At 44.0% G+C, this 26865-nt stretch overlaps 1 protein-coding gene across 1 annotated transcript in view; it reads right to left on the reverse strand.

Moving 5' to 3' along the window:
• Window positions 1–26865, reverse strand: part of GLIS3 (GLIS family zinc finger 3) — a 549271-nt gene that overhangs the window by 14530 nt on the left and 507876 nt on the right. The window contains exons 8-9 of the mRNA XM_023728586.1: window positions 25732–25900; window positions 7788–7963 (exon numbers count right to left, since the gene is read on the reverse strand). Of these exons, the coding sequence (XP_023584354.1) occupies window positions 7788–7963; window positions 25732–25900 (345 nt within the window). The remainder of the gene's footprint in view (window positions 1–7787; window positions 7964–25731; window positions 25901–26865) is intronic.

The raw sequence follows: 26865 nt of genomic DNA on the forward strand, positions 1-26865 counted from the left end.
GTTGGCAACCAACGTCACAAAACAATATATGTATTAACTGTTTCATGAGAAACTAAATTGCTTTGTAAACCTTCATATAAAGTATAATTAAAAATAAAAATCAAAGGATGTATTACACTGGGCAAATCTGCTGCAAAAGACCTTTTTAAAGTGTTAAAAAGCAAAGATATCACTTTGAGGACTAAGGTGCACCTGACTCAAGCCATGATATTTTATAATCTCCTCATATGCATGTGAAAGCTGGACAATGAATAAGGAAGACCAAAGAAGAACTGATGCCTTTGAATTATGGTGTTGGCAAAGAATACTGAATATACCATGGGCTGCAGAAGAACCAACAAGTCTGTCCTGGAAGAAGTACAGACAGAATGATCCTTGGAAGCGAGAAGGGTGAGACTTTGTCTCGCGTACTTTGGACATGTTATCAGGAAGGACCAGCCTCTGGAGAAGGACATCATGCTTGGTAAGGTAGAGGGTTAGTGAAAAAAGAGGAAGAGCCTCAATGAGATGCATTGACACACTGGCTGCAACAATGGGCTCGAGCACAGCAATGGTTGTGAGGACAGGGCGAGACTGGGCAGGGTTTTGTTCTTTTGTACATAGGGTTGCTATGAGTCGGAACTGACTCGACGGCACCTAACATCAAGTTATATAAAACAGCTCTTGGAGTAATTTTATAGTGATGCAGTATAAAAGAGTAATTAAGAATTTCTCTGAATCGGAAGAACTAGATGGTGCCTGGCTACCACCAACGACCACCCTGACAGGGAACACAGCAGAGAGTCCCTGACAGAGCAGGAGGAAAGTGGGGTGCAGAACTCACAAAGACCAGGCTTAATGGTCTGACTGAGACTGGAGGGATCCTGGAAGATATGGCCCCCAGATTCTCCATTACCTCAGAACCAAAACCACTCCCGAAGCTAACTCTTTAGACCAAATTTGGACTGGACTATGGGACATAAAACGATACTCGAGAAGAGTGTGCTTCTCAGCTCAAGTAGATACAGGAGACTAAATGGGCAGCTCCTGTCCGGAGGTGACATGAGAAGGCAAAAAGGCACAGGAGCTGGTTGAATGGACACAGGAAATCCAGGGTGGAAAGGAGGAGTGTGCTGTCATATTATAGGAAGAGGAGCTAGGGTGACATAGCAATGTGTGTATAAATTTCTGGATGGGAAACTGACTTGAACTGTAAACTTTCACTTAAAGCACAATTAAAAAAAAAAAAAAAAGAATTTCTCTGAATCAAATCATCAACCCCTAGTACTATATAAACATTAATGACATCATGGCTGATACCAAAAATTATTCCTGATTATTCCTGCTGACAGTAACATCCTAGTCACACATAGTACACTCACTGGCTCATTCCTTTTGTGAGTATTTCACAACTTTCTAAACGAAGACTATCACGCTGTTGATTTATAATAAATCTTACTTGTCTTCCTGAGATTATAAGGAGAAGTGATACATGCTTAAATTCTTCAATTTCTACAGTTATGACTTCATTATTTCACAATAGGCAGATGTGACTAAATTTCCTTTAAGAGTGTTTATTGTCTTTACAACTTACTTTAAAAAAAAATAAAAAAAGCTTTTAAACATTTAACCCTATAACGTCCCAGAAATGAGATCAGCCATGTCTCTCGCCAGCAGCACTCTTTCTGGAAGGCGCCATTGTGCAACCATGCTAAGAAAACAGCTGACAGAGGATGGAATTAGTTAAACGTCTATCTGCCACCTCGTTTCCATTTAAATATCAGCCCTATGAGATTTCTATAGCTTGAAAGATGCTTCGGCATTTGGTAGGACAAGCCATTTATAGTGTGCCTTGTTCTGGAGGCCTGCTGGTCAATGGGAACCCTTTGTTCCTTGATGCAGTCAATTTGAACTCGGCTGACAAGCTTGAAGCTCCATACCAAGGTAGGAAAATGCCACCATTGTCTGGGAGCTGACAGGGCTGTTTCTTCAGGGCCTACAGTCGGGGTACTTTACATCATGAGAAAGACAGGTTATGAGCCACAGGAGCCGGACCAACATGGAAAGTGCTCATTTCCCACTGGGAGGAGCTCAACGGTGTTTTCCTAATGAAATCTAAGAAGTGGACCACGGATGATGAAAATCTTTGTGTTGGCAACTGGAAGCTCCAGAGAGGCAAGAACAAGAGCCAGCAGTGAAAAATACGGCACTATGGATTGAACTGTGACTCCCAAGATGTGTAGTGAAATTCTGGCCCCTAAACCTGCAAGATGAGGTTCTGGGTGGTACAGATGGTTAAGTGCTGGGCTACTAACCAAAAGGATGGTGGTCTGAACCTGCCCAGAGGTGCCTTGGAAGAAAGCCTTGGTGATCTACTTCAGAAAAATCAGTCACTGAAAACCCCATGGAGCACAGTTCTACTCTGACACACATGGGGTCTCCATGAGTTGAAATCCACCAGACGGCAAGTAACTTTTTCATTTATTTGTTTTGTTTTACACCTGTAAATATGATTCTGTACGGAAATAGAGTTTTTTTTGTTTTTTAAAATTGTTGATGTTGTTTTTATGTTAAGGAATCCAAATGGTTAATGCATTTGGCTGCTAGCCAAAAGGTTCAAGGTTGGAGTCCACCCAGAGGCACCCTGGAAGAAAGGCCTGGCGATCTACTTCTGAAAAATAAGCCATTGAACACTCCATGAAACACAGTTGTACTCTGACACACATGGGGTCGCCATGAGTTGAAGATGACTCACTGGCAACCAGTATGCCACCCTGTGGCTCCCCTTCATGCCCGGCCACACACCGACTCCTGCTGGCTCTTCTCTGTATGCACACACCATGCTGTTTCCTGTGGTCTTGGCTGTGCTCTTTGCTTTTCCTCTGACTGAGAAGTCTTTCCCCACTTTTCCTCCCCAAGGAACTATTTATCTTCGAAACCCTATTCAATCATCACCACTATGAACCTTTCTCTGACACCTTCCTCTAAATACATCGGGCGCCTTGCACATCTTGTATTATTGCACAGCACATTGATTAAATGACATTCATATTTGCCTGGTACATACTGGGTGACCAGTAAACTTGCAGAACTAACTCCACATCTCCTGGATGGGCCCCGAAGCAGGAAGTTTGTGCAAATGACGTTGCAGCAATTTCCACGGCATTGTAACATTCCGGAGTGAAGAGGGCATTTAAAAAGAAATTATCCATTAGTACCCAAACGAAATGTACAAACGCCAACTCTCAGGCAACGAATCCAGGCAAAATTCTGAAGCTTGCCTGGACAAGAGAATCATCCTAACGAGAAAAAACACCGAAGAACAAGCTTACATGACTGGAAAGAGTTGTGCTTATGTTTACATCGGAAATAAAAGAATAAAACGTACTAAGAATTTGCCTTGGAGATGCTACCCAAACAAAGAGTTGTAAATGCTATCCATGTTCAAGCGCTAAAAGAAACGACACCTCATCCGCTATACTAATGAAGGCAAGATGAACGGATGAAGAGGGTGCAGGATCAACAAAACTGAGCTCTGGTCCTAAGCCTTTCACCAGGTGAGGAAACGTGAAAAAGAAGTGTTATTCCTCTTTTCAAAGTACGCCATTTGGAAAACACCTTTCGATAAAAATATACAGAGGCCACGCAAGGTCCGAGCTCAGTATCAATTAGCATGGTTGCTTAACAAAATGCGATGGACCTCATTTTCTTCTTCATCTATATAAGCCCCCAAACCCCACTGAGTTCTAACTATTCAGGCTTCAATGTAACATAACAATAGCTATATAGAAGCACATTTCCCCACTGCAAAATATAAATGCATATTTCTCTTGGTGTACCTTTGACTTAGAAAACATGCTGATTAAGCATGTGGCTTGGAAATGGGACCTCTTGTTCAGGGTGCCTGTATTCTTTGCCAAGGCAGCAATGCCTCGGCATTTGACATTCTTATATGTCTAGTTCCCGTCTCTAAAAATACGGCCATGACGTTTCTTCCTGACCTCTAGCTGCCACAGGGAGAACAGAGGATGAGGGTAAGGATGCTGGTTATAGCCACCAACATCCTGAAAGAGGGAACACACACTCACTGTAGCAATAGCCTTAGCAACGCTGGCACTGCTTGGGGCTTTAAAAATCAAGTTTTATTAGGGGATGAAGCTCCCTGTTTCCACAATGCTGGATCTAGCAAACTAGGTTTGGAAACTTGAAAAAGTAGCATTATCCATCTTTTCAAAGCACGCCTTTTACAAAACCCCTTGTAGTAAAAACATACAGAGAGCAGGCAATGTCTTAGCTCAGTAACAATTAGCATGGTGTGATTAACAAGACTCTATCTCATTTGTTTCTTCACCTATGAAACCAAAATTCCTGTGAGTTCTAACATGTCATGGATCAAAACAATGTAGCAATATCTATATACAAGTACATTGCTGCACTGAAAAATTAGCCTAACAGAAGCCGAAAGGCACATCCAACAAACGCAACCATTAAGAAGGGGTCGCCATGATTCCTTGGCTGCTAACAACCAACAAGAAGGTCTCTGCTCTTCTCCCTCCCAGCACTGTATCACCCACTTGAAGAATATTCCATAAACTGGATACATTCTGTCCTTATCCTAAAGAGTAGTCTGCTTCTGTTTCTCTACAGAACCCTGAGAGAGTAGGCAAGACATTCCCCACTTTCCATGAACCCAGGCTCAGGAATTTATTTGCCCAGAAACAGAGTTCATAGTAGACTGGTATTCTGCATTCAAATTAGTCTGATTCCCAAAACCCTTTTTTATTTCTTTAGAAAGTAGAAACAAATATGGAAAGAAATCACCCATTATCCTACCACCCCGATATAAAAACTGTTAATATTTTAGAGAATTTCCTTCCAATTTTTTTTCTGCACATAGGTTAATTGTTAAATTAAAAAAAAATTTTTCACAGTTGTAATCAAAGTGTGTTATAGTGCATTTCACTGGAACGATGACACGGTCGACCGTGAGATATTCCATTTATTTTATATAGCACCAGAAAGAAAAATCGCTGTCAATTGTATGGTACCACTGACTAGGAGATGTGTCAGAGACGTTAAAACGTGCGTCTTCGAATCAATGACCTATTCTGTATTAAGGAGTCCCTGTGTGGTGCAAATAAGCCCTGGTTGCACAGTGGTTAAAGCGCCTGGCTGCTAATCAAAAGGTCAACGGTTCAAACCACCATCCACCCTGCCGTCTGCTTCTATAAAGATGACAGCCGTGGAAACCTTATGGGACAGTTTTACTGTGTTCTATAGGGTCGCTATGAATCAGAAGCAACTTGATGGCAACGGATTTCATTTTTGGGTGGTGCAAACGGTTAACACACTCAGATGCTAACTGAAAGGCCAGAGGTTCAAGTCCACCCAGAGGCACCTTAAAAGAAAGGCCTGGCAACCTACTTCTGAAAAATCAGCCACTGAAAGCTCTCTAGAGCACAGCTCTGTTCTGATACACAGGGAATCGCCATGAGCCAGAACAGGCTCGACAGCAGCTGGTATTCTGTACACGGCCCACATTCATGTGGTCCACCTCCTGCTGGTGGGGTAAGGACGGCTTTGCAGCATGGGGGATCTGGGTCTCCTCCACACTAGTCAAGGAAGCACTGGGCTGGGAGGATCCCTGCAGAAGGGAGAGTCTCCTCTGTTTCTCTTTCTTACACATCTTTGCCTTGCACACAGTAGACACTCAAGAAATACTTGTTGGTTGAGTTACTAAATAACAAAAGCTTGAGAAGAAATTCACCAGACAAAAGAAGGTAAAAATTATCACAGGCCCAAAGAATGGTGGCAGTCCAAGTTTTGTTGGGGAATAGGTAGTTTGGGTAGCAGGAGAAAGGCCTGGTAATCTACTTCTGAAAAATTATCCACTGAAAACCCCATGGAGCAAAAAGACCAGACTTAATGGTCTGACTGAGACTAGAGGAACCCCAGAGAGCATGGCCCCTGGACTCTCTGACAATCCAGAACTAAAATAATTCCCGAGGCCGACTCTTCAGACAAAGATTGGACTGGACTGTGGGACATAAAATGATACTTGTGAAGAGTATGCTTCTTAGCTCAAGTAGATACATGAGACTAAACTGGCAGCTCCTGTCCGGAGGTGAGATGAGAAGGCAGACAGGGTCAGGAGCTGGTTGAAAGGACACGGGAAATCCGGGGTGGAAAGGAGGAGTGTGCTGTCACAGTATAGGGAGAGCAATTAGGGTCACATAACAATGTATGTATAAATTTTTGTATAAGAGACTGACTTGAATTGTAAACTTTCACTTAAACTACAACAATTAAAAAAAGAAAATCCCATGGGGCACAGTTCTAGTCTGACACACATGGAGTCACCATGAGCCAGAGCACACTTGATGGCAACTGACTGATGGCTATGCTTAGGGTATAGGCTGGGAGTGTGGGGAGAGTGTGGACAGGAGATGGACAGAATTTTGAGCTAGAGGCTGGGGGCCCTGCTCTTTAGGGTCTTTCCCTTCCTACTGCTGGCCCTTGTCTTTTCCCCGTCTCCTCTGGCTGTCCAGCCCATTACTTTGGTGTCCTTACCCAGCCTAGCTCCACAGCGCTGCTGGGTTCTGCCATCTTTGGGACTTATTCCTACAAACTCTCACTTGGTTTGAATATTGATTTAGATTTGTCTAGGGGACACTACAGGTTAATTTCAAGTAATAACTCACATGGAGCAGATTCAGGAGTCAGCAAGAAGCTGATGCAGGAAGTCATATTTTTCAGAAGAAGCTAAAATACCCAGTTTAAAGGGATAGTATCCTTTCTGTTATATAGAAGGTCTGACTGCCCCAGGGGATTAAAAGGCTATGCATAGCTAGAGTCTATGATTTGACAATTCAATCTTCTATGGTTCTTCACTAAGATATTTGCCTGAATCTGTATAATGGGTTAAAAAACAAACAAAGACAAGGGAACAGGTCTCCGTGCATGTTCTGGGTTAAACATAAGGAGATGTATAGATTTTGAAAACCATTGTGATTTTTCTTGCCTTCCCTCCCTCCTTCCCTTCCTCCCTCCATCCACCTAACACGTGTCTATGAGTCTTTACTACATGTGAAGAACTGTGCTAAGTTCTCTGAGAGCTACGCTGATGGATCAGAAAAATTCTGTCCTTAGAGAGAAGCTTACATGTTAATAGGAAGATAAGTTTTATTCACAGACAAGTATGTTTCTGGGAAGAGTGATCACAGGTACGGTCAGAGAGACACAGGTGATGTGCGATTAGAGTTTAAGTCTCCCCATGCCCCTACCCTGCACCCTAAGCATAGCCAACAAGCAGTTCCTGTAAAAAGTCCACTAAGTTGAGGAATTGCATCAAGCTGGGGGGATCAGGGAAGGCTTCAGAGAGGAGGTGATATTTCATCTGGGCCTTGAAGGATGGAGAGGATCTGGACATATGGAGATAGGGGCAAAGGCCTATGAGACAGGAGGCAAGAGAACCCTGCTGCTCCCTTTAAAAGGCTGTTTGTTGTTCAGAAAAAAAGATGCTGTTGCCAAGGCCTCTCCATGGAGCAAGTGGAGCAACTAATGGATCATCACCTTGTGTGGACCACTCTGGGGTGTCAGAAGTCATACCCATCTTAGGGCCAAAGCCAGGAAAATAGTATAGGATTTCATGCCTATTAAGTGTGAAATTTCAGACGAGAGCTCTAACAGTCTAGGCTGGGTGTGTAACAGAACATCTGAAAGCCACAACCGGTAACTGAGACACTTGATTAAAAACAACAGCACAACAGCACTTTGGAAAACTCAAGGCTTGTCAGGGCCTCGCTTACCGTGGACATGGATGCCATTTGGTTGAAAAGAAGAGTTTGCTTCTGGCTGGTAGGACTTCAGGTGGGACCCTGCTGGCTGCTGGGTGTGGGGAGGCTGGGCTCTCTGCAGTATTGAAGAGGGGGCTGGCACTCTCTGGGGACTGATGTGGTGTGGAGAGGAAGCAGAGGGCACAAACCTGAGAAAACAATTGTAAGAGGAAACATAAGGGACATAAAACAGCAGAGGCAAAGACAAATTCTTCAAAGCCAACGTCTTAATGTTCTGTTCTGCCTATAAAACAGGGTGGTGATAACCCCTTTGAAAAAAAAAAATCTTTAGGACTTTTCTCTCCCATTTTTAACCACTAAAATCTCAACTGAAAGGAGTCCTGATGGCTCAATGGTTAAGCACTCAGCTGCTAACTGTAAGGTTGGCAGTTTGAACGGGAGAAAGACCTGGCGATCTGCTCCTGTAAAGATTACAGCCAAGAAAACCCTAGGGGGAAGTTCTACTCTGCCACACAGGGTCGCTATGAGTTGAAATCAGCTTAATGGCATTCGACAAGAACAAAATCTCAACTGGGATATTGAGCAAATAGAAGCGACCCACCCAAGGGAAAACCTAGCGACAGTTTGGGTTTGTCAAGCTTCTTAAACTGTGTTTCAAATATTCTGGGTTTGGTGAAATTCGAAGCACATCTGGCTGGGCCCTTTGCTAATTTTAAAATCCGTTCGCATTTTAGGGGAAATTTAATCCGTATGCTGCTGATTCATTTACGCTTAGTTCATGAACATTTTGTTTTGTAAGACACATATGATGTCCAAAAAGTGTTATACGTCTTTATTATAAGTCCCTCTAATCCTCTAATTCTCTTTAAAACAATCCATTTTCTTTTGCCACGAGTAAATTAACTTATAGCCCAAAGGTCACATGTGGTTTGAAACCAAGAACCCAAGAGATCTGAAAGGGTTTTATGCTCAGCAAAGACCACTCCCCAAGGGTGTAACAGATCATCTTCTGCAGTAACATGTGCCAATGGCAGTAAGACTATCGGGAGTTTTGGGGTTAGGGGAAGGCACAGAGTGGTATTTAAATAAGGTGATGCTGTCAAGTAACCTGAGATATTAAATAGACAACCATACACTGATCTTCTAATTGTTGGACAGAATTGACAACATCTGACTCACTAGGTTTAAAACGACAGTTCATAATTTCTAACAATGAAGGGGAGTCCCTGCAAATGGTGAATGTGCTTGGCTGCTAACGAAAAGGTTGGAGGATCCAGCCCACCCAGAGGAGCCTCGGAAGAAAGGCCAGGGAATCTACTTCCAAAATATCAGCCATTGAAAACCTTATGGAGTGCAGTTCTACTCCGACACATGTGGGGTCACGATGAGTCAGAATCAACTAGACGGTAACTGGTAACATTGAAGAGAAGGTATATTTCCAAGAGGAATGCTAATGTTTTGGCACTGTCCATCCAGTATCAAAATGACACTCTTTGCCAGTTCAGTGGGGGCTCGGGGAAAGGGTGGTGATCAGGGAATCCATCAAAAAGGTGACATGAATCAGCAAAATCATTTGCTGGAAAACTACATTAGCAATAACTTGCTTTATTGGTATTAGTTGCTGTCCTATTGGCTCTGACAAATGGCGATCCCACATACAACAGAACAAAACCCAGTCCTGTACCATGTTCACTATTGTTGGCATGCTTCAGTCCATCGTTGCAGCCACCATGAATTTTGAGTGCCTTCCAACCTAGAGAGCTCATCTTCTAGGACTAGATCAGACAATATTCTGCTGTGATCCATAGGGGTTTCATCGGCTAATTTTCAGAAGCAGATCACCAGGCCTTTCTTCCTAGTCTGTCTTAGTCTGGAAGCTCCACTGAAACCTGCTCACCACGGATGACTCTGCTGGTGTCCGAAATACCAGTGGCGTGGCTTCCAGCATCACAGCAACACGCAAGCCACCACAGTACAACAAATGAAAGATGGGTGGTGGCATGAATTTAGTCTCCACAAAAAGTCCACTAAACTGAAAACTTTCAGCTGACTGTTTCTCACACCGTGTAGACAGACAGACTTTGTTCTGCACCAGCACATTTCAGTCACCCTCTGGTTACACTATTTACTTCACAGGAACAAGTCACTTCACTTGGCTCAGCTTTTGTGAAGGGCCATAAAGGCGAAAGAGAGGATGAACCAGTCAAGTTTGTCAAGTAATTTGCAATGTTCTGAACCAGAATATTCAGTAAGGCAGAGCTTCTATATATGTGTACTGGAAGCATGAAGAAACCATAGGACACAATCCCATGCGGTTTAGGTTTTTCCTTGGCTGAGGTATGGTGAGGCTATGTAAGAAGTTTATATCAGGGCAAAGACGGGAGGATTTGGACTAGTTAACCCTTAGAGAGAGGCACAGCTGGTCCAGTGGTAGAATTCTCACCTTCCAGGCAGGAGACCTGGGTTTCATTTCTGGCCAATGCTGCTACCTGTCTGCCAGTGGAGGCTTCCGTGTTGCTATGATGCTGAACAGATTTCAGCAGAGTTTCTAGACTAAGGCTAGGAAGAAAGGTCTGGCAATCTACTTCCGAAAATCAGCCAATGAAAACCCTACGGTCTCCAACAGTCTGATCTACAATAGATCACGAGGATAGCCCAGGACCAGGCAGCATTTTGTTCTCTTGCGCATGGGGTTGCCATGAGTCAGGGGCAGACTTGAAGGCAGGTAACAACAGCAATAACAACCACCTCTACAGAAAAGAAGTTGGGGGAGCTTAAACAAACCAGCTGAATTAAAATGCCTGCTCAGTCAAGAGTTTACATCCCCATTCATCTGGAAGAGAACAGTAAAACTCAGTGTCCTGAGCTGGGCAGATATATATTTTCCAAGCATATCATCTCAATAATTGGAATTATCCTGAAAAGATGTGCTGAATGGCTTTAAAAGAAAACACAGCAAACAAATCCTGGCACTGCCCTGAGAACATCTAGTAAAACTCGTGTGCCAGGATTCCTCATATGGAGGCGATTTTCCTGGGGAACATGTCCTTAATATGTTTCACAAGCTGCTCTGAGTTTGGGGGAGAGACATAGGAATTGTGGGATCGCAGACTTCAGGGCTAGAAGGAGTCCACAGGTCCACCCCACTCCGGAATCCTGGAGGCAGGGTGCCTGGCCCCTAAAGGTCCTTAGGGATGGAGGAGGGAGTGTCTGAATTGTGAGGCTCTGTATGTCACTGCTAAACCATCATTGTAGCTTCTCCACTGCAGTTTTTGGGCAAAAAAGCAAGGTCCTTAAAGTGCTCGGCTGCTAACAGAAAGGTTGGCAGTTCAAACCCACCAGCCAGTCTGTGGAAGAAAAGACCTGGAGATCTGCTCCCATAAAGATTACAGTCTTGGAAACCCTATGGGGCAGTTCTACTTTTGTCACGTGGGGTCACTATGTGTCAGAATTGACTCAACGGCACACAGAAACAATAGCTATATAAAAGGGGTAATGTTCAACAAACTCAAAAGAACGGAATTCATTTGAGCATTTTAGGAGTCATCTATAATGTAGAGTCCATATGATAGATTCTATATCTATCTATATATTCTGTATTTACATATAGATTCTAGATAGACAGACAGACAGATAGATAGCTGCTGTCCAGCGGGCTCTGACTCATGGCAACCCTACGTACAAACAAAACATTGCCGGGACGCATCCTCCTCCAGACTGCGAGCATATCCAGGTCCATCGTTGCAGTTATTGTGCAATCCATCTCACTGGGGGTCTCCCTCACCCTCACTGCCCTCAACCTCACCAAACTTTCTAAGCGAAATAAATAAACACCTTAAAGTAGGCTTTGATTTGGGAAGGGAAGAAATAGTACAAAAGTTTTAGCTTTCACATATATAGAAAAAAGCTGAAAAGGGGCCAGAAATTATCTCAGTTATCTAGACAATTACTAGGAACAAGGAAATAACTCAGCACCAAAAGGTCTAGCATAAGAAGTCAGTGCATAAATATGACAGATTTTCAAGGACGGCACATAGAATCAATTTTGTTACTGTGTGAAAATGCTACACAGTATTTATCTGAAAGTCTCTTACAACCTCTCTATTAATTTAAATTTACTTTTTATAAATTTGGTTATTTGTTAACCAACTCATGTTGCTGCCGGGTGCCTTCCAAGTCTGACTCATAGTGACGCCATGTGACAGAGCAGAACTGCCCCATGGAGTTTTCTAGGCTGTTATCTTTATAGGTGCTGATCACCAGGTCTTCCTCCTACAGAGTCACTGGGTGGGTTTGAACTGCCAACCTTTCAGTTATCAACTGAGCTCTTAACCACTGTGCCACCAGGGCTCCCTGGAGTCGAAATATAGCAAATTAAAATCTAGGGTAAGGGCTGGGTGAGGAGTGGAAAAGGTAGAAGAAGGTCCTACTGTTTAGAGTCAAGGCTCCTGGTAATATCAAAAATAATCACTGACATCTCATAGCAAGAGTGATGCCGGAAAAGCTACATAAAAAGCTGAAAGAACTCAAGCAATTGAGTAGTCGGGGCAACTCACTGCAGAAACAACCAACCATATTCACTTACTATACAGAAGCTCACTATGTAAGACATAACTGGTTCCTATTATCGGTGGCGGCCTCAGATGCCCATTTTCTAAAAGTCCTTACCTACTCTCCAACCCTGTTTCTTCCACACACACACACACACACACACACTATAAAGAATATGGCAGGAATGTTGTTCATGAGTGTCTTCAAGTCAATTCTGACTCATAGCGACCCCACATGACAGTGGAACTGCCCCATAGGGTTTTCTCAGCTGTAATCTTTATGGGAGCAGATTGCCAGGTCTTTCTCCTGTGGAGCCACTTGGTGGGTTCAAATTGCCAACCTTTCAGTTACCAGCCAAGTAAGCGCTTAACTGTGGCACCACCAGGTCTCCTTATAGTTGGAATACTTGGCGCAAAAATTTATTTATTTTTTAAATCATAAGAAGGTGAAATAAATTTTTTGATGCTAAAATTAATACACAAAAAAATGGTAGTTACTTAATTTTTTTCTTTCTCCTATGGACTATCTCACTCCCCAATTACATCAGGCTGAGATAACATCACTCTGTTCATCCTGTCTTACAGCTGCGTCCAGAAGCCAAAAGAGAGGCTTCCGAAATCTTTTCTCAGTCCGACCCTGTCCACCAGCTGCAGTTAACATTCCGCAGCTTTCACTGCACATAGTTTTCCAGGTTCTTGCTTTGACTTTTTATACTTCTTTGAAACAACAGATGATTGTTATGTAAATGTGCACACAACATACGAAAGAAAAAAATCACTGCTTACCAGAAACAGATCACACAAAAGCAAACCAGATAACTGAGTCAACCATTTTCACTCACTCAGTGAAGAAGTTTGTATAATCTTAGCATGAGCAACAACGCGGGGGAAAAACAAGAAATTGGGATACAGGCTTCCAGGGCTTATAAAAGACACTGCACAAAAAAATGGAAAGGTTTCTGCAAATATTCCTACACACCTGAGAAAATGTCTGCTTATTGGGGGTATTGCTTGGCCACACACTCCTTTTCTTCCATGCCTCCTTCTCTGCTTTCCCTGCTCTCACCCTCTCTTATCATTGGGCTTCCCGACCTTGCAGTGAGGCGGGCCAGAATCACAGAGGTCGTCTTTGCTCTAAATGCAGTTCTCTGTTTCCCAGAATGGTAGGTCCCAACCGAGACAAGTAGAACTGGTGAGGTTTACATGCAGCTAAACTGCAAAAGGAAGGAGAAGCTGGTGGCCATTGTATAAGACAGGTTGCTTGGAAGTCAAACGCACTGGGGCTTGGTCCTGGTTCTGTTCCTTATAAAAGATAAAACAGAACCAAACCTGTTCCCATCAAGTTGGTTCCGACTCATAGTGATCCCACGTGTTACCGAGTAGAACTGTTCCATAGTTTAAAAAAATAATAGTATTTTATTATGTTTTCGGTAAAGCTTACACAGCAAAGTAGGTTCCCATTAGACAATTTCTGCACAAATTGTTCAGAGACATTAGTTACATTTTCCACAACATAACAACACTGTCTCTAGTTCCACAGGGTATGCAAGGCTGTAATCATTACGGAAGCAGACTGCCAGATCTCTCCTCTGCTGCACCGCTGGGTGTGTTCAAATCCCAGCCTTTAGGTCAGCAGCTGAGTGCAAACTGTTTGTGCCACTCAGGGACCTATTCTTACCCCAGAAGCCATAATTCCCACATTTCCTAAGAGCTTGGAAATAATGCCTTCATTGACCTGAAATTCCTACTTAATTCAACAAAGTCTACTGTGCCAAGTTGTCTGCTCTGTCCCTCACTAGTTGGGAAATCTTGAATAAATCCCCTAACTTCTCCTAGCCTCAATTTCCTCAGCTCCTAAATACAAATAATCTCAATTCTCACTGGGGATCATAAAGTCTGAGATAGCACCTTCATTTATTCGCTCAAGAGATATTTATTGCCTCCTTTGCTATGAGACCGGAAGAATTCGATGGTACCTGTCTACCATTACTGAAATGTTTTGATCAAAGTTTCTATAGAAGAGTTCTGATCACAAGGGGGAAAAATGCAGCACAGAATTTTAAATTTTCATGGAATCTAGAATTTCTGGAACCACAGAGGCTGGATGAACCCCCAAAACTACTGCCCTGAGATAATCTTTTAAACTTTAGATCTTAAACCAAAAATATCCCCTGAAGTCTTCTTAAAACCAAACAATAGTTTAGCTTAATTAGTAAAGAATGTCTGTCGTGAACACTGCGCTCTTTTAAGAACTCTCTATACAGGATCAAATTGACAACAGAAACTGATTAGATAGGAAGCTCAGAGGGCTCAGAAAAGAGGTGAGACTGGTTGCACCACTTGAAGAATGTACTCAATGATGCTGAGTTGTACACGTAGAGACTGCTGAAATGGCACATGCTGTGCTGTGCACACTGTCGACAACAACAACAAAATTATGTCTTAAAAGAGAGATCTTTGTTGAGCACCGACCACGTGTGTGGCACTGTTCGAAGCACCAGGGGTACAGCAACAAGTGACACATATCTGTGTCTTTGTGGAACTTACATATGAACGACGAGAGGAAGGTGATGAACACCTTTAAGCACACCAACTCTGTCTTGGGCTAGAGGTGATGAGATGAGCATTATGGAGAAAAATAACGAATGGAAGGGACAGGACAGGGGTGGAATGTGGCCAGTTTTAAATAGGGATATGAAAGTACTTAAGAGAATGAATGTCTGATGCCCTTCAGATGACCAATACATGTTCACTGATGGGCTGATCTAAAGATAATGTACACTTAAGGCATCTCTCACATTTACATGCACCCAGTGTTGGAGAGCGATAGAAGATTGTGCAGCCAGCTGTCACAGAACACCTTATAACCCGTTGCCGTCAAGTCAATTCTGACTCATAGAGACCCCATAGGACAGAGCAGAACTGCCCCATGGGATTTCCAAGGCTATAATCTTTACAGAAGCAGACTGCCACATCTTTCTCTCCTGGAGTGGCTGGTGGGTTCAAAATGCTAACCTTCCCATTAGCAGCTGAGCGCTTAACCACTGCGCCATCAGGGCTCCTTAAGAGTACCTATGGAGTTCTTAAAGTAAAAAAATCTTAGGATCCTTTTTTCCCCTTGACTCTACAGATTTGGATATGGATATGGGGGGAGGCATGGTGGTTCACTGGTAGAGTTCTTGCCTTCCACGCAGGAGACCTGGGTTTAATTCCCAGCCAGTGTCCCTCATGCACAGCCACCACTTCTCTGTAGTGCAGGCTTGCATGTTACTATGATCCTGAATAGGTTTCAGTGGAGCTTTCAGACTAAGACAGACTAGGAAGAAAGGTCTGGCAAGCTACTTCCAAAAATCAGCCAATGAAAAACCCTATGGATCACAACGGTCCGATTTGTAACCAATCATGGGGATGGTGCAAGACTGGGCAAGTGTTTCCTTCTGTTGTGCATGGGATGGCCATGACTCAGAGCTGATTCCACGACAGCTAATAACAAAAACGTTCAGATACGGGAACTACGGCTCAAAGACAGTGAGACACATACTCATCAGGCTAACTTTCTAGTTGTAGGGGTAGTCCATCAAGGTTTTGTGACAGAGTCTCATTTCTTGACACCGCATTTTCCAATGGAGTATCCTCGAATTCATAAATACATACAATCATAGAATGTTCTAGCTGGCAGGTGTACGAGAGCACCACCTTATTTGGATGGAAAAAAGGGAGTCCCAGAGAGGTGAAATGATTTGTTCAAAGTCTCACAGCTTCGTTCTCAAGACATCACTTTATTCCAATAAAGTAGGAAGAGCTCTAGGAGGACGCGATGCATGGCAGAGGGGTGAAATGAGGGAGGACTGGAAGATGCTCCTGAAAGCATCCGAGATAAAAATCCTTATCATGGAGATGGGGCATCAGCAACCCGCCACTTTCAAGAAATCTGACAACCCGAGACCTTGTCCAGCTTGCTTTGGTGAACTGCTCAAGACAGATCCAAGGGTCCTTCATGTCCAAATTGAGCTTATACCTTTAAACTTCTAATTGGATAACTCCTTCCCAGGAGGGCTCTTTCCTCTGTCTCTAAGCCAAAGCAATCCTATGTTCAACTTACAATTTTATTTCTTCAAACAGAATTTACTAATAGACTGCGGTGCAAGTGAAGCACATATCATAAATATTTCTTTCCTTTCTTCATTTGTGTCCTGTATATAAGCAGCTCTAGTAAGCAATGTGGGGCTGTGTGTTTTAGCACTGTTTTGGGAGTTAATGTTTTGAAGAGAAACTTAAGTGTTTACATGATCAGCTGGATTAAATGTTGGTTGATACGTGCTTTCTTCAATGGGTGTGACAGGCTTTCCAAAGAAGGAAGAATACATTGGAACAGCTTGTCTCACTGTCTTCACATGAAAAATCATATTGATTTGCTGCCAGGGAGCAGAAATAATAGATAAAAACTGGTCTGCGGTGGATTTGGGGAGATGTTTTTTAGTCCCCCGAGGAATTGTGAGGTATCATCTGTGGGGGTTTTAAAATTCATCTGTGAAAACTAATCAATGAAAAATGGCTTTAGCAGTTGGCCAACTGCAGCGGGGGGAAAAAAGGAATTCTTTTCAAAGCCCAAAAAGAAAAGCACAGTTTTAAGGATTTCACATCTGATTTAACAGCTAAAAAAACCCCCCAATGATAATACCCCACTTTGTATGGCCAGACAGCACTCCATTTTAGAAGACTTTAGTGGTCTTTATAACGATTTATGAATCACTTCATGAATTCCTGGCTGACTCATCTGGGTGACTATAGTATCTACTTATACTTCCCTTCTGTCTCACAAAAGAGACACTTGGACTCAGTTCAATCCAGATTTGTCCACGAGTGAATCACAGCACGTTACTGGGGGAACTGCAAATTGAATTCTGCTCCTGAAACAATCAAGACCAGCTTTCAATAATGCAGAAACGGCTGCTGGGAAGTATGGGTAACTGTAACACCATCCACCCAGCCAGGCCCTAAGCAGGCCACAGGCTGTATGGCCACCGGAGGACTCTGTCCCAAACTAGCCAAAGAGCTGAGGCCATCCCTTGGGAGGACTTAGTGTCTCTTACTCCTTCCCCAAGCCTGGGCCAATGTTAACTCATGAAGGAGGACAAAACCAAGACTCAGAAAATGATTGCTCGTTCCCCCATAAAGCATGACAAAAGGGGAGCCATGAAGTTGGTGTTATAGACTGAACTGTGTCCCCCAAAAGAAAATATAGAAGTCTTGACCTCTGTACCTGCGAATCTGACCCTATTTGGAAACAGGTTTTTCCTTTATTATGTTAAGCAGGTCATACCAGAGTAGGGTGGGCCCTAAACCTAGTCACTTCTAAGTGATGTCTTATGAGAAGAGCAGAACAGACAGAGAGACACACACAGAGGGAAGACAGATGCCATGTGAGAACCAGTCTACAAGCAAAGAAACGCCAAGGATCGCCAGCAGACAGCAGAAACTAGCAGAGAGGCCCACACAGGGAATCGATGTAGCTGAGACCTGATTTGGAATTTAGTCTCTAGAACTATGAGGAAATAAATTTATGCCATCCACTTATGGTATTTTTTGTTAAGGCAGCACTAGGTAACTAAGACAGCTGTGTTCGCATGAAATGATCACCAAGAGCTTTTAAAAAAGACTCAAGCATACATTATGACAAATACGTGTTTGTGAGAAATAGGGCAGAGTATTCTGGGGGAACTGTCTCCACCTGGGCAAGCTGCACATTAAGAAAACAAAGTAATCAATGCCTAGGGCAGAGAAGTGTATTTTTTTCTCTGGAAAAGCTGAAACAGAGCCCCGGGCACTGCACTATTTCCCCACTGTAGAAATGCAAAGGGTGGAGGGAAGGCTATCTAGGGTACATTAGAGAAATGAATTATGCAGGACACATTTTCACCAAGAGCCAGAGTTTTCTGGGATTTCTTGACTGCAGAATTGGCTCTGACAGAGTTGTTTGTCTATTTCAGAATCTGACGTGATGGGGAGAGAGGGAAGAAAAGTCTGATTCTGCCAAATCCTCTTAAAAAGCACTAACCAGAAGAAAATTTATCCAGAGTGGTCGTAGACACAGGATGTCAAAGTGTCTACTACGGAAAAAACATCTGCTATGATATCATCCTGAAGGCTGCTCTGAGAAGGTCAGAATAAGGGGATTAACTCATGGTCCCGCAGCAAAGGGAAGAATCTCTCTTTTGCTCAGCGTGGTATTAGGCATCGTGTTCAACCTGCCTTGGGATAGAATGCATTAGATGAGAGAAAAATATTCAGAAGAGAGCATAATGAGAAGTCATACCAGAAATGAGGAAAAACGTGTGATTTTGTTCTAAACATAAGAAAGGGAGGTATAGGTAGACAAAAAATGGACTAGCCCATCCCTTTCTCATGGTGCCCAGCTGCAAACGTGAGTCTTTGGGAGACAGTAGCACTGAGAACGTTTAGAATCAACTTCAAATGCAGTACTCCAGCCAAATTTGTCAGGTGCCTATGGAAGCGACTGCCAAACGAGACCTTAAAAGTAAATACAATCCATAAATTTGAAAAGAAACTAGCTGGGTGGTGTTTTGGATAGTAATAACATGTGCTGTTTATTCTGCATTTTTTAGATCTGCAGGATGTCAGGCAACTGTTGTAGCCACAAGGGAATTTTCTGCACCTTCTCTTGAAGATAGAATTCAATATTTGGCAAGAGCAATGAATTGGAGGAAACAGTATACATTAAAAAATTCACAATCAGAGAAGGGTTCTAGGCTTGGAAAGAGCATAAAGTCCTCGGATGTTCACTGCCATTTTGTATCTCCAGAACCTCATATGCAGAGATAAGTATTTAAGAAAAGTTGGCTGTTCCTGTTGAAGAAATACTCTGTTGATCGTACCATTGGTTCTATAGACTTGGCTCTCAATTCATTGCCAAGTCTTGTTTCCAGGTAGACGATACATTTGCCCAATTGAAGCCAACCTTCACGTCTAGTTGGATGCTACGTTTGCCCAATTGGTGCACATGTCCAGTTGGATATTATATTTGCCCAGAGACTAAGGGCTTCTCTGTCTGAGGGGGATGTCTGTTGAAGAGAATGCTCCTAATCATTTATTATGAGGAGAAGAATGATTAAAACAAAGAAAAGTTTTTTTTTTTTTCCTCCTTGTAACTAAGTAGAAAAGCAACCAAAGATTATCTCTCAGAAAATGACTCAAGAAGACTCATTCCAAGGAACTCTGTCTCTTGGTTTCTGCTCTGCTCATTAGTCTTCCAAGAGTCTCCTCCCCATTAATAACAGACATTCCTCACTTGGAAAAAGGTATACAGTCTCTTAGCAGCCAATTATCCCAGCTACCCTACCTAAGTGGGGGAAAAGACCATGTTGATTTCCCGATCACACTGTTAAAACATAGTAGATGCTTTCCTTGGAAACTTTATAGGGTCGCTATGAGTTGGAACTGACTTGACGGCAGTGGGTTTGGTTTTTCGTTTTTTTCTTCTGAATGGCCTGCTGTCTGTCAGAGACGAGCCGCTGTGTATTATGTAGATGTCTTGACTCAGACTAGAATGGCTTGTGGGTTTTCATTTTGGGAATTCTGGCTCCGTAAGACTTGCTGTTTCAGAGAAAGCATAAACACACACACATACACGGACACATTTGTATAATACAGTGGCTTAGTCTGAACTCCATGCTGCTTCATGCTAATGCACTAAGATGAGCTTGCAAGAAAAGGAATTCTGTTTCACCTCAAACCTTCCTGTATTACTGTCCTGACTCACTTTCCTGACTGAAAATCCAAGGGGACTGAAAAAACATCATCTTGGGCTTCACACAAGGTAGGTTTGTTTGGAGTGTGGGAACAAAATAAAGATGGCTGATTTGGCAGAGGGGAAGCGACCTCTTTGCCACTAAAAAGAACAGTTTCCTTTACAGACATTAAAATAGTTGCTTTTTGATGTGCACTTGTAATTAATCAAAAATAAAAAACCCAATGTGTTTAAAAATAAAAAAAATACGTGGAAAGTAATCTGATGTGAACTAATATTTGAGCCATGAGTTGAGTGGTTCGTTTGGTAGAGCCCACGGAACATTCACATCCGGCTTTCCCCTGAAGGGATCCAAAGCCGAATGCGCAGCTTGAAAAGCAACACTCGAATGCTCAGAGTTCTTCCCTCCACATGGCTTCGTTCTACAACGTTTATTAGGCGCCCCCTGTTTGCACTGAGGGGATAAAGGTGGTGAACACAGTGGTTACAAACATGACTTAAGTCTCTGCTCTCAGAGGGCTTACATTCTAATATAAACGTAAGGTTTCTGTCCTCAAAGCGCTAATAATCTACTTAGCAAGATGACATCTGGTAAATGGTAAGTAAATGGGATTCAACAGGGCTCTGTGGGCTGAAAGAGTCAGAGAAAGCTTCCTGCACGGAGAGCTCAGCCAGGTGCCAAAGGATGGGTAACATTTAGTCAAGGATGGCAAGGATAGCATCAGAAGAAGGAAGAGGAAGAGCAAGAATTAAGATATGCAGAAACCAGCCAAGTCAGAGGGCAGTGAGCAGGCTAGTTGGGCTAGAGCTGAAGAACCTTCCAGAATTACAAAGACATTAAACAGAAAACGATTGCTGTCTTTAACCCCTTAGCATCCAAGCAAGCAACAATATGTTCCCAATGCTGGATTTAAAAATGATACCTTAAGGTCAGCCCTGGGTTACTGGAAGGCATAGAAAGAATGTGCACATATCAAAGCACCTAGAATTCTAATGGAGTAGTGGTAGTTCAGGGGTAGAATTCTCACCTTCCATGTGGAAGACCTGGGTTTGGTTCCCAGCCAATGCACCTCAAAGGCAGCCACCGCCCATCTGTCAGTGGAGGCTTGTGTGTTGCCATGATGTTGAACAGGTTTCAGCAGAGCTTTTAGACTAAGGTGGACTAGCAAGAAAGGTCTGGCAATCTACTTCTGAAAATCAGTCAGTGAAAACCCTATGAATCACAATGGCCTGATTTGCAACTTATCATGAAGATGGCACAGGACTGGGCAGCATTTTGCTCCATTGTGAATGGGGTCGCCATGGTAACAACAGCTAACAACAACAAGAATTCTAACAATGCCACATCTGAAAACCAGTAAGGCTTTACAATACTCAATAAAACCAAACCAAGATCCGTTGCTGCTGAGTCGATTCCAACTCATAGCGACCCTATAGGACAGAGTAGGACTGCCTCGTAGGGTTTCCAAGGCTGTAATCTTTATGGAAACAGACTGCCACGTCTTTCTCCCATGGAGCCGCTGGTTCAAATTGCCGACCTTTCCGTTAGCAGCCGAGCGCTTAACCACTGCACCATCAGGGCTCCTTCTAAAACTCAGTAGGGACTCAAGAAATTGGCATTCCTTCCTTGTTTGGTTCTGATGCTTTGACTACTTTCTCAGAAACAATTATTCCTAACATCCTCTACTGTCGATTCGTGTTGATTCCTGTTTTCTTATGTTCAGCCTTTTCTGGCTCACAGAAAACCCTGTACAGGTCTCTCCACTGTGGTCAATCCACAAGTCCCCTTAATCATCTGTTACTTGCCCTACAAAGAGCACAGTGCTTGTGGCCTTATTCAGAACGGAGAGATGGAGCGAGGCTGCTGACAGTCTCTCAGGCAAGATGCATGACACAGATCCAGCGGACTTACTCTCGGCACTGCAAGACCTCTCCATCTCACAAAGGGGCTCTCATCAATATTTTGGCTTCCTCTGGTCTAACAGGCATACTAAGAAACCCAGTGAACTAACATCCTCTCATGAAATCCACTGCTATAAATGTGAAGCACCACGGGGCTCGTTTGCCGTGACATGGTGCAGCACCACTTCCCATAATAAGCCTAAATCAACATTAGCTGATGGGCTCTGATACTGTTTAAATCACTGAAACGACGTGTCATTCAGATACTATTTCAAAATAAAAATGGAACCTCATCAAATTGAGAGAACTTGCACTTATTTTATGATGGCAAGGATCAAAGAGCCTGATGCGAGCCACGTAGATGTGCTGGGCCTTCCCTGACTTCTGACAGTGACTCAGTCCATTTTATTAGCAAGTTCAAGCTAAGTCAATGATGAATCAATGCCCGCAAAGCAGGAAAACATGCCAGTTTCCCACTAAAAGTCACAAAGTGTGATAAACCTATTTCCGTTAAGAAAACTGCTGAAGTTTGTACTGGGGGCTTTCCCAGTTAAACAGAGGCAAAGATATATAAACCCAAAGCGGAAGGTAAGCACATTTCCTCCGAGGCTTTTCAGGTTGGACACCACTAAGGCAAACACAGTGAATATTTCCGGGCTGTTTGGGCATCCTTCTTGCCCATCCTGATTGGAAGAGATAACCTACCTCAGGCTAGCGGCCCCCGCTGGGCTGGCACAGGGACCCACTCACATCCTGCGGGAAGGGCCCACAGCAAGGCAAAGGCACAGAAGTGAAAAGGTCCACCTCACTCACCATACGTAGAAAGTACCGCCTCCTGCCCCTTCCTTTCCACATTCCCTCCATGGTTATTCACCTTATCAACCTCGACGACCATCTAACAACTTCTTCTGGCTTCCAGACTTGACTCTCTCAGCCATGCCGGGGTGCGGACATGAATGCCTGCTTTATGCTGTTTAACGTACTAGGTGTTTTATCTGCTTTGAAAAAAAACCCAAACCAAACCCATTGCCATATAGTCGATTCTAACTCATAGTGACCCCATAGGACAGAGCAGAACTGCCCCATAGGGTTTCCAAGGCTGTGACCTTTATGGAAGCAGACTGCCACATCTTCTTCCCACAGAGCAGCTGGTGGGCTCCAATTGCTGACATTTTGCTTCGCAGTCGAGCGCTTAACCACTGCACCACCAGTGCTTCTTTACCTGATTTAGTTCATTTAAAAAACCAATTACTGGTGAGTTGACTCCGACTCATGGTGACCCCATGCGTATCAGAGTGTTTTCAACGGCTGAGCTTTCGGAAGCAGATCACCGGGTCTTTCTTCCCGGGTGGGTTGTTCTCCTTAACCTCTAGTTCCTGCTTCCAGCTTCAAGCAGGACACCATTTTGTCACTAGAGTCCTTTCTCTATAATGTAAATCTGTTTGTGTCCCGCACTTAATAAAACCCCATTGCCATCGAGTCATTTCCGACTCACAGCCACTCCACAGGACTGAGTAGAACTGCCCCATAGGATTTCCAAGGAGCAGCTGGTGGATTCGAACTGCCGACCTTTTGGTTAGCAGCCAAGCTCTTAACCACTGTGCCACCAGGGCTCCATAATAAAGAGCCTATAATATAGGTTCTTTGCTTCCAATAGGGTAAGGGGCAAAATCCTTAGCATATAATATATGATTCCACATAAGCCGACCTGCTATTATCCCACTTCATCTGCCATGGACCCCCTGGGTGTTGCCATCCTGAGTCACTGAAACCTCCCTCAGTGCGTGTCCTCATCCCACCCACCCCAACCCCACATCTTGCTTATGTTCTCTTTCTGCCGGGGATGCTGCTCCCCATTTATTTCTCTGGAAGAGCCTTAGTCTTCCTCCCACGCCTACATCACTATGCCCTTCTTTTCCTCGCTCCTCCAGACAGAGTTGGGGACGTCCTCCCTGGGGCTCCTGTGACATCTGTTCTGTCACTGATCCATCAGCATTTCTGTACCTGGCTCACATGCCTGTCATCACCACTAAGTCCTGTAAAGTCAGGACGAGGTTTTAGGAATCCTTGTGTCTCCAGAACCCAGGACAGTGTATGGACACAGCAGGTATTCAACAATTGCATACTAAATAAATGCAGGTATTGATAAATAGTAGGTATTGTTGTTGGCTGCCGCCGCCGAGTCAGTCTTCACTAATGGCGACCCCGGGCACAGCGGGATCGGACTGCTGTGATCCATAGGGTTTTCAGTAGCTGATTTCCAGAAGAAGATCGCCAGGCCTTTCTTCCATAGCAGCCTTGTTGTTAGGGGCTCTCAAGTTGATTCCAACTCATAGCGACTCCCCTGACATGTGACAGAGTAGAACTGCCCCATAGGGTTTTCTTGGCTGTGATCTTTATGGGAGCAGATTGCCAGGTACTTCTCCCGCAGAGTGTCTGGGTGGGTTTGAACCGCCAACCTTTCATTTAACAGCCGAGCACTTAACCGTTGCACCACTAGGGCTCCTTATAGTAGTCATAAACATGTTTAAAATATGCAGTTTATCAAACTTAGAAACACATATTGAAAAACTCATAGACCAGCCAACAATGATAAAGGCCCATATTGCTAGTGGAAGCCAAGATTTAAAGCTTCTGTTCCTGCTACCCATGCAGCCCATTATTTTGTCCATCAAATACCTACCAAAAAACAAACCAAACTCGTTGCTGTCGAGTAGATTCCAATTCATAGTGACCCTATAGGACACAGCAGAACTGCCCCATAGGGTTTCCAAGGAGCGCCCGGTGGATTCGAACCGCGAACCTGTTGGTTAGCAGCCGTAGCTCTTAACCACTACGCCACCAGGGTTTCCCTATCAAATACCTACTATGCCAGAAATGTTCAGGGGTCCCCAGAAGGACTTTTTTCCCTGTGGGCATCTGAGAGTAACACTGAGGTAGGTCAACTCAAGCTACATGACAAGTGGAGATGAGGTGACAAAAAGCGTGGGCGTGCTGTGCAGGGCGTTCCAGAGGGAGGGCCTGAGGGTCAAGCTTCTTTCGACAGTCACCTGTACCCATGCAGGCGACACTGGGTGAACAAAGTTCGCTGGTATCCGCTCCAAAAAGGGGCAGGAACCAGAGATGCCAGAGGTACAGGCTCCTTTTTCGGTTTGTGGTCCATCAAAACACACGCAAGCAGTACCGGGAAACAGAGGTAAGGACAAGAAAGGCCTCTGGAGACAACAGAGAATTCAGAAGTAAAAATATGATGATCACAGTCATTTCCCCAGAAACCCTTGACGAGGATGATAGCAACATAAAGGTTCAGTGAGCAGCCCCTTTGTGCGGGGCCATACAAAATCTCACACTTCCGAGCTGACATTATCAGGCTAGGTGGTGGAGTGCCACCTTACCCGTGGAAAGCATTTCACCTTCAAGTCCATCCCTTCCAACCGAATTCCCCAAACAGACTGAGCAAAGGTGGGAAACAGGAAATTCTCATGCATTTTCCCAGCACCAGACACTTTAGTCAGCTACTGGCAGTATTGTCTCATTTTTCTCCCCGCTACGGAAAAATAAACCAGATAATGAGATACTTGCTCCATGTGCTTTGTGTATGTACTTTTAAAATGTCACCTTTGGGTAAAACTCGACCCACTATTGGATTATTAATAAAATTCAGCAACTGTCAGATCACTTCTCCATGCAGGGAGGCTCGGCGGCGACACCCATCAGGAGAGACAGATGGTCTTACCTCTCAGCTCCTGTGTCCACAGCTGCGAGCGGAGGTAAATGGGAGGGGGGGTGGTGGGGGCTCCCCTGTACATTATGTCCCGGAGAAGGGTGACTGACAGTGTTGGGAGGTGGCCTGGCCCCGGCAGATGTTCCGCTTCGGCTCGAGTGATTGCTGGAGAAATGGGGAGCTGAAAGGAAGGAAAACCAAGCATCAGACGATGCCCTGAACAGAGCCACAGTTTGTAGTACCAAATGCTGACAGTAGACATATTTTAAGGGCTTGTTTGTTTCTCTCCAGTTGTTTTAAAGGACCCCTTCTGCCCTTCCTGGATACACAGCTTTTGTTTTCCCGGAGGGGCAGGTTCCTGGGCTCACCGGCCTTGACTGCCACCTCAGGGGCACATGCTCAGCTCACTGGGGGGCTGACACTCTCAGTCTGCCTCAGAAGCGTTGCCTTGATCCTCAAACCCCCCATCTGGACAGTGCGTCATTAGTCAATCTTGTGATGTTCGCATCTGCACTGAGGTCCCCGTATTAGCGCTTCTCAGTCACGGGAACAAGAGTCAGGTATGGGAACATTCCATCAGCTGACCGAGAAGGGCATAGGACCTGCCTTCTTCCTCTTCTTGCCACCCTAGTGAACCATTAGGGGTCAGCTGGGGTCTCCCCGTGCCACGGCTGAGCTTCCCTGATCCCAATGTGGATGCGGCATCCTACACGCTTTGAACTTACGCATCTCACTCACCTTCCTTATCTGTCATGGAAGAGACTTGGTCGCTATCAGAAATGAGTTCCCTCGTTTCACTCATTGGGAATAATATAGTTCATGAAGTGTATGCTCTACATCCTAATTTACTGAATAGTGTCTGAGGTCTTAAAATCTTGTGAGCAGCCATCTAAGATACAACTATTGGTCTCTACTCATCCAGAGCAAAAGAGAAAGAAGGAAATCAAAGACTCAGAGAAGAAACTAGTCTACAGGACAAACAGTCTACATGATTCACGGCCTCATCTACCTTGAGACCAGAAGAACTAGATGGTGCCCAGCTACCACTACCAACTGTTCTAATTAGGGCCACAATAGATGGACTTTGACAGAATGGGAGAAAAATGTAGAATAGAACCTCAAACTCCTTAAAAAAAAAAAAAAAAA

This window comes from Trichechus manatus, unplaced genomic scaffold (genome assembly GCF_000243295.1).
Source record: "Trichechus manatus latirostris isolate Lorelei unplaced genomic scaffold, TriManLat1.0 scaffold00025, whole genome shotgun sequence".
NCBI classification, from domain to species: domain Eukaryota; kingdom Metazoa; phylum Chordata; class Mammalia; order Sirenia; family Trichechidae; genus Trichechus; species Trichechus manatus.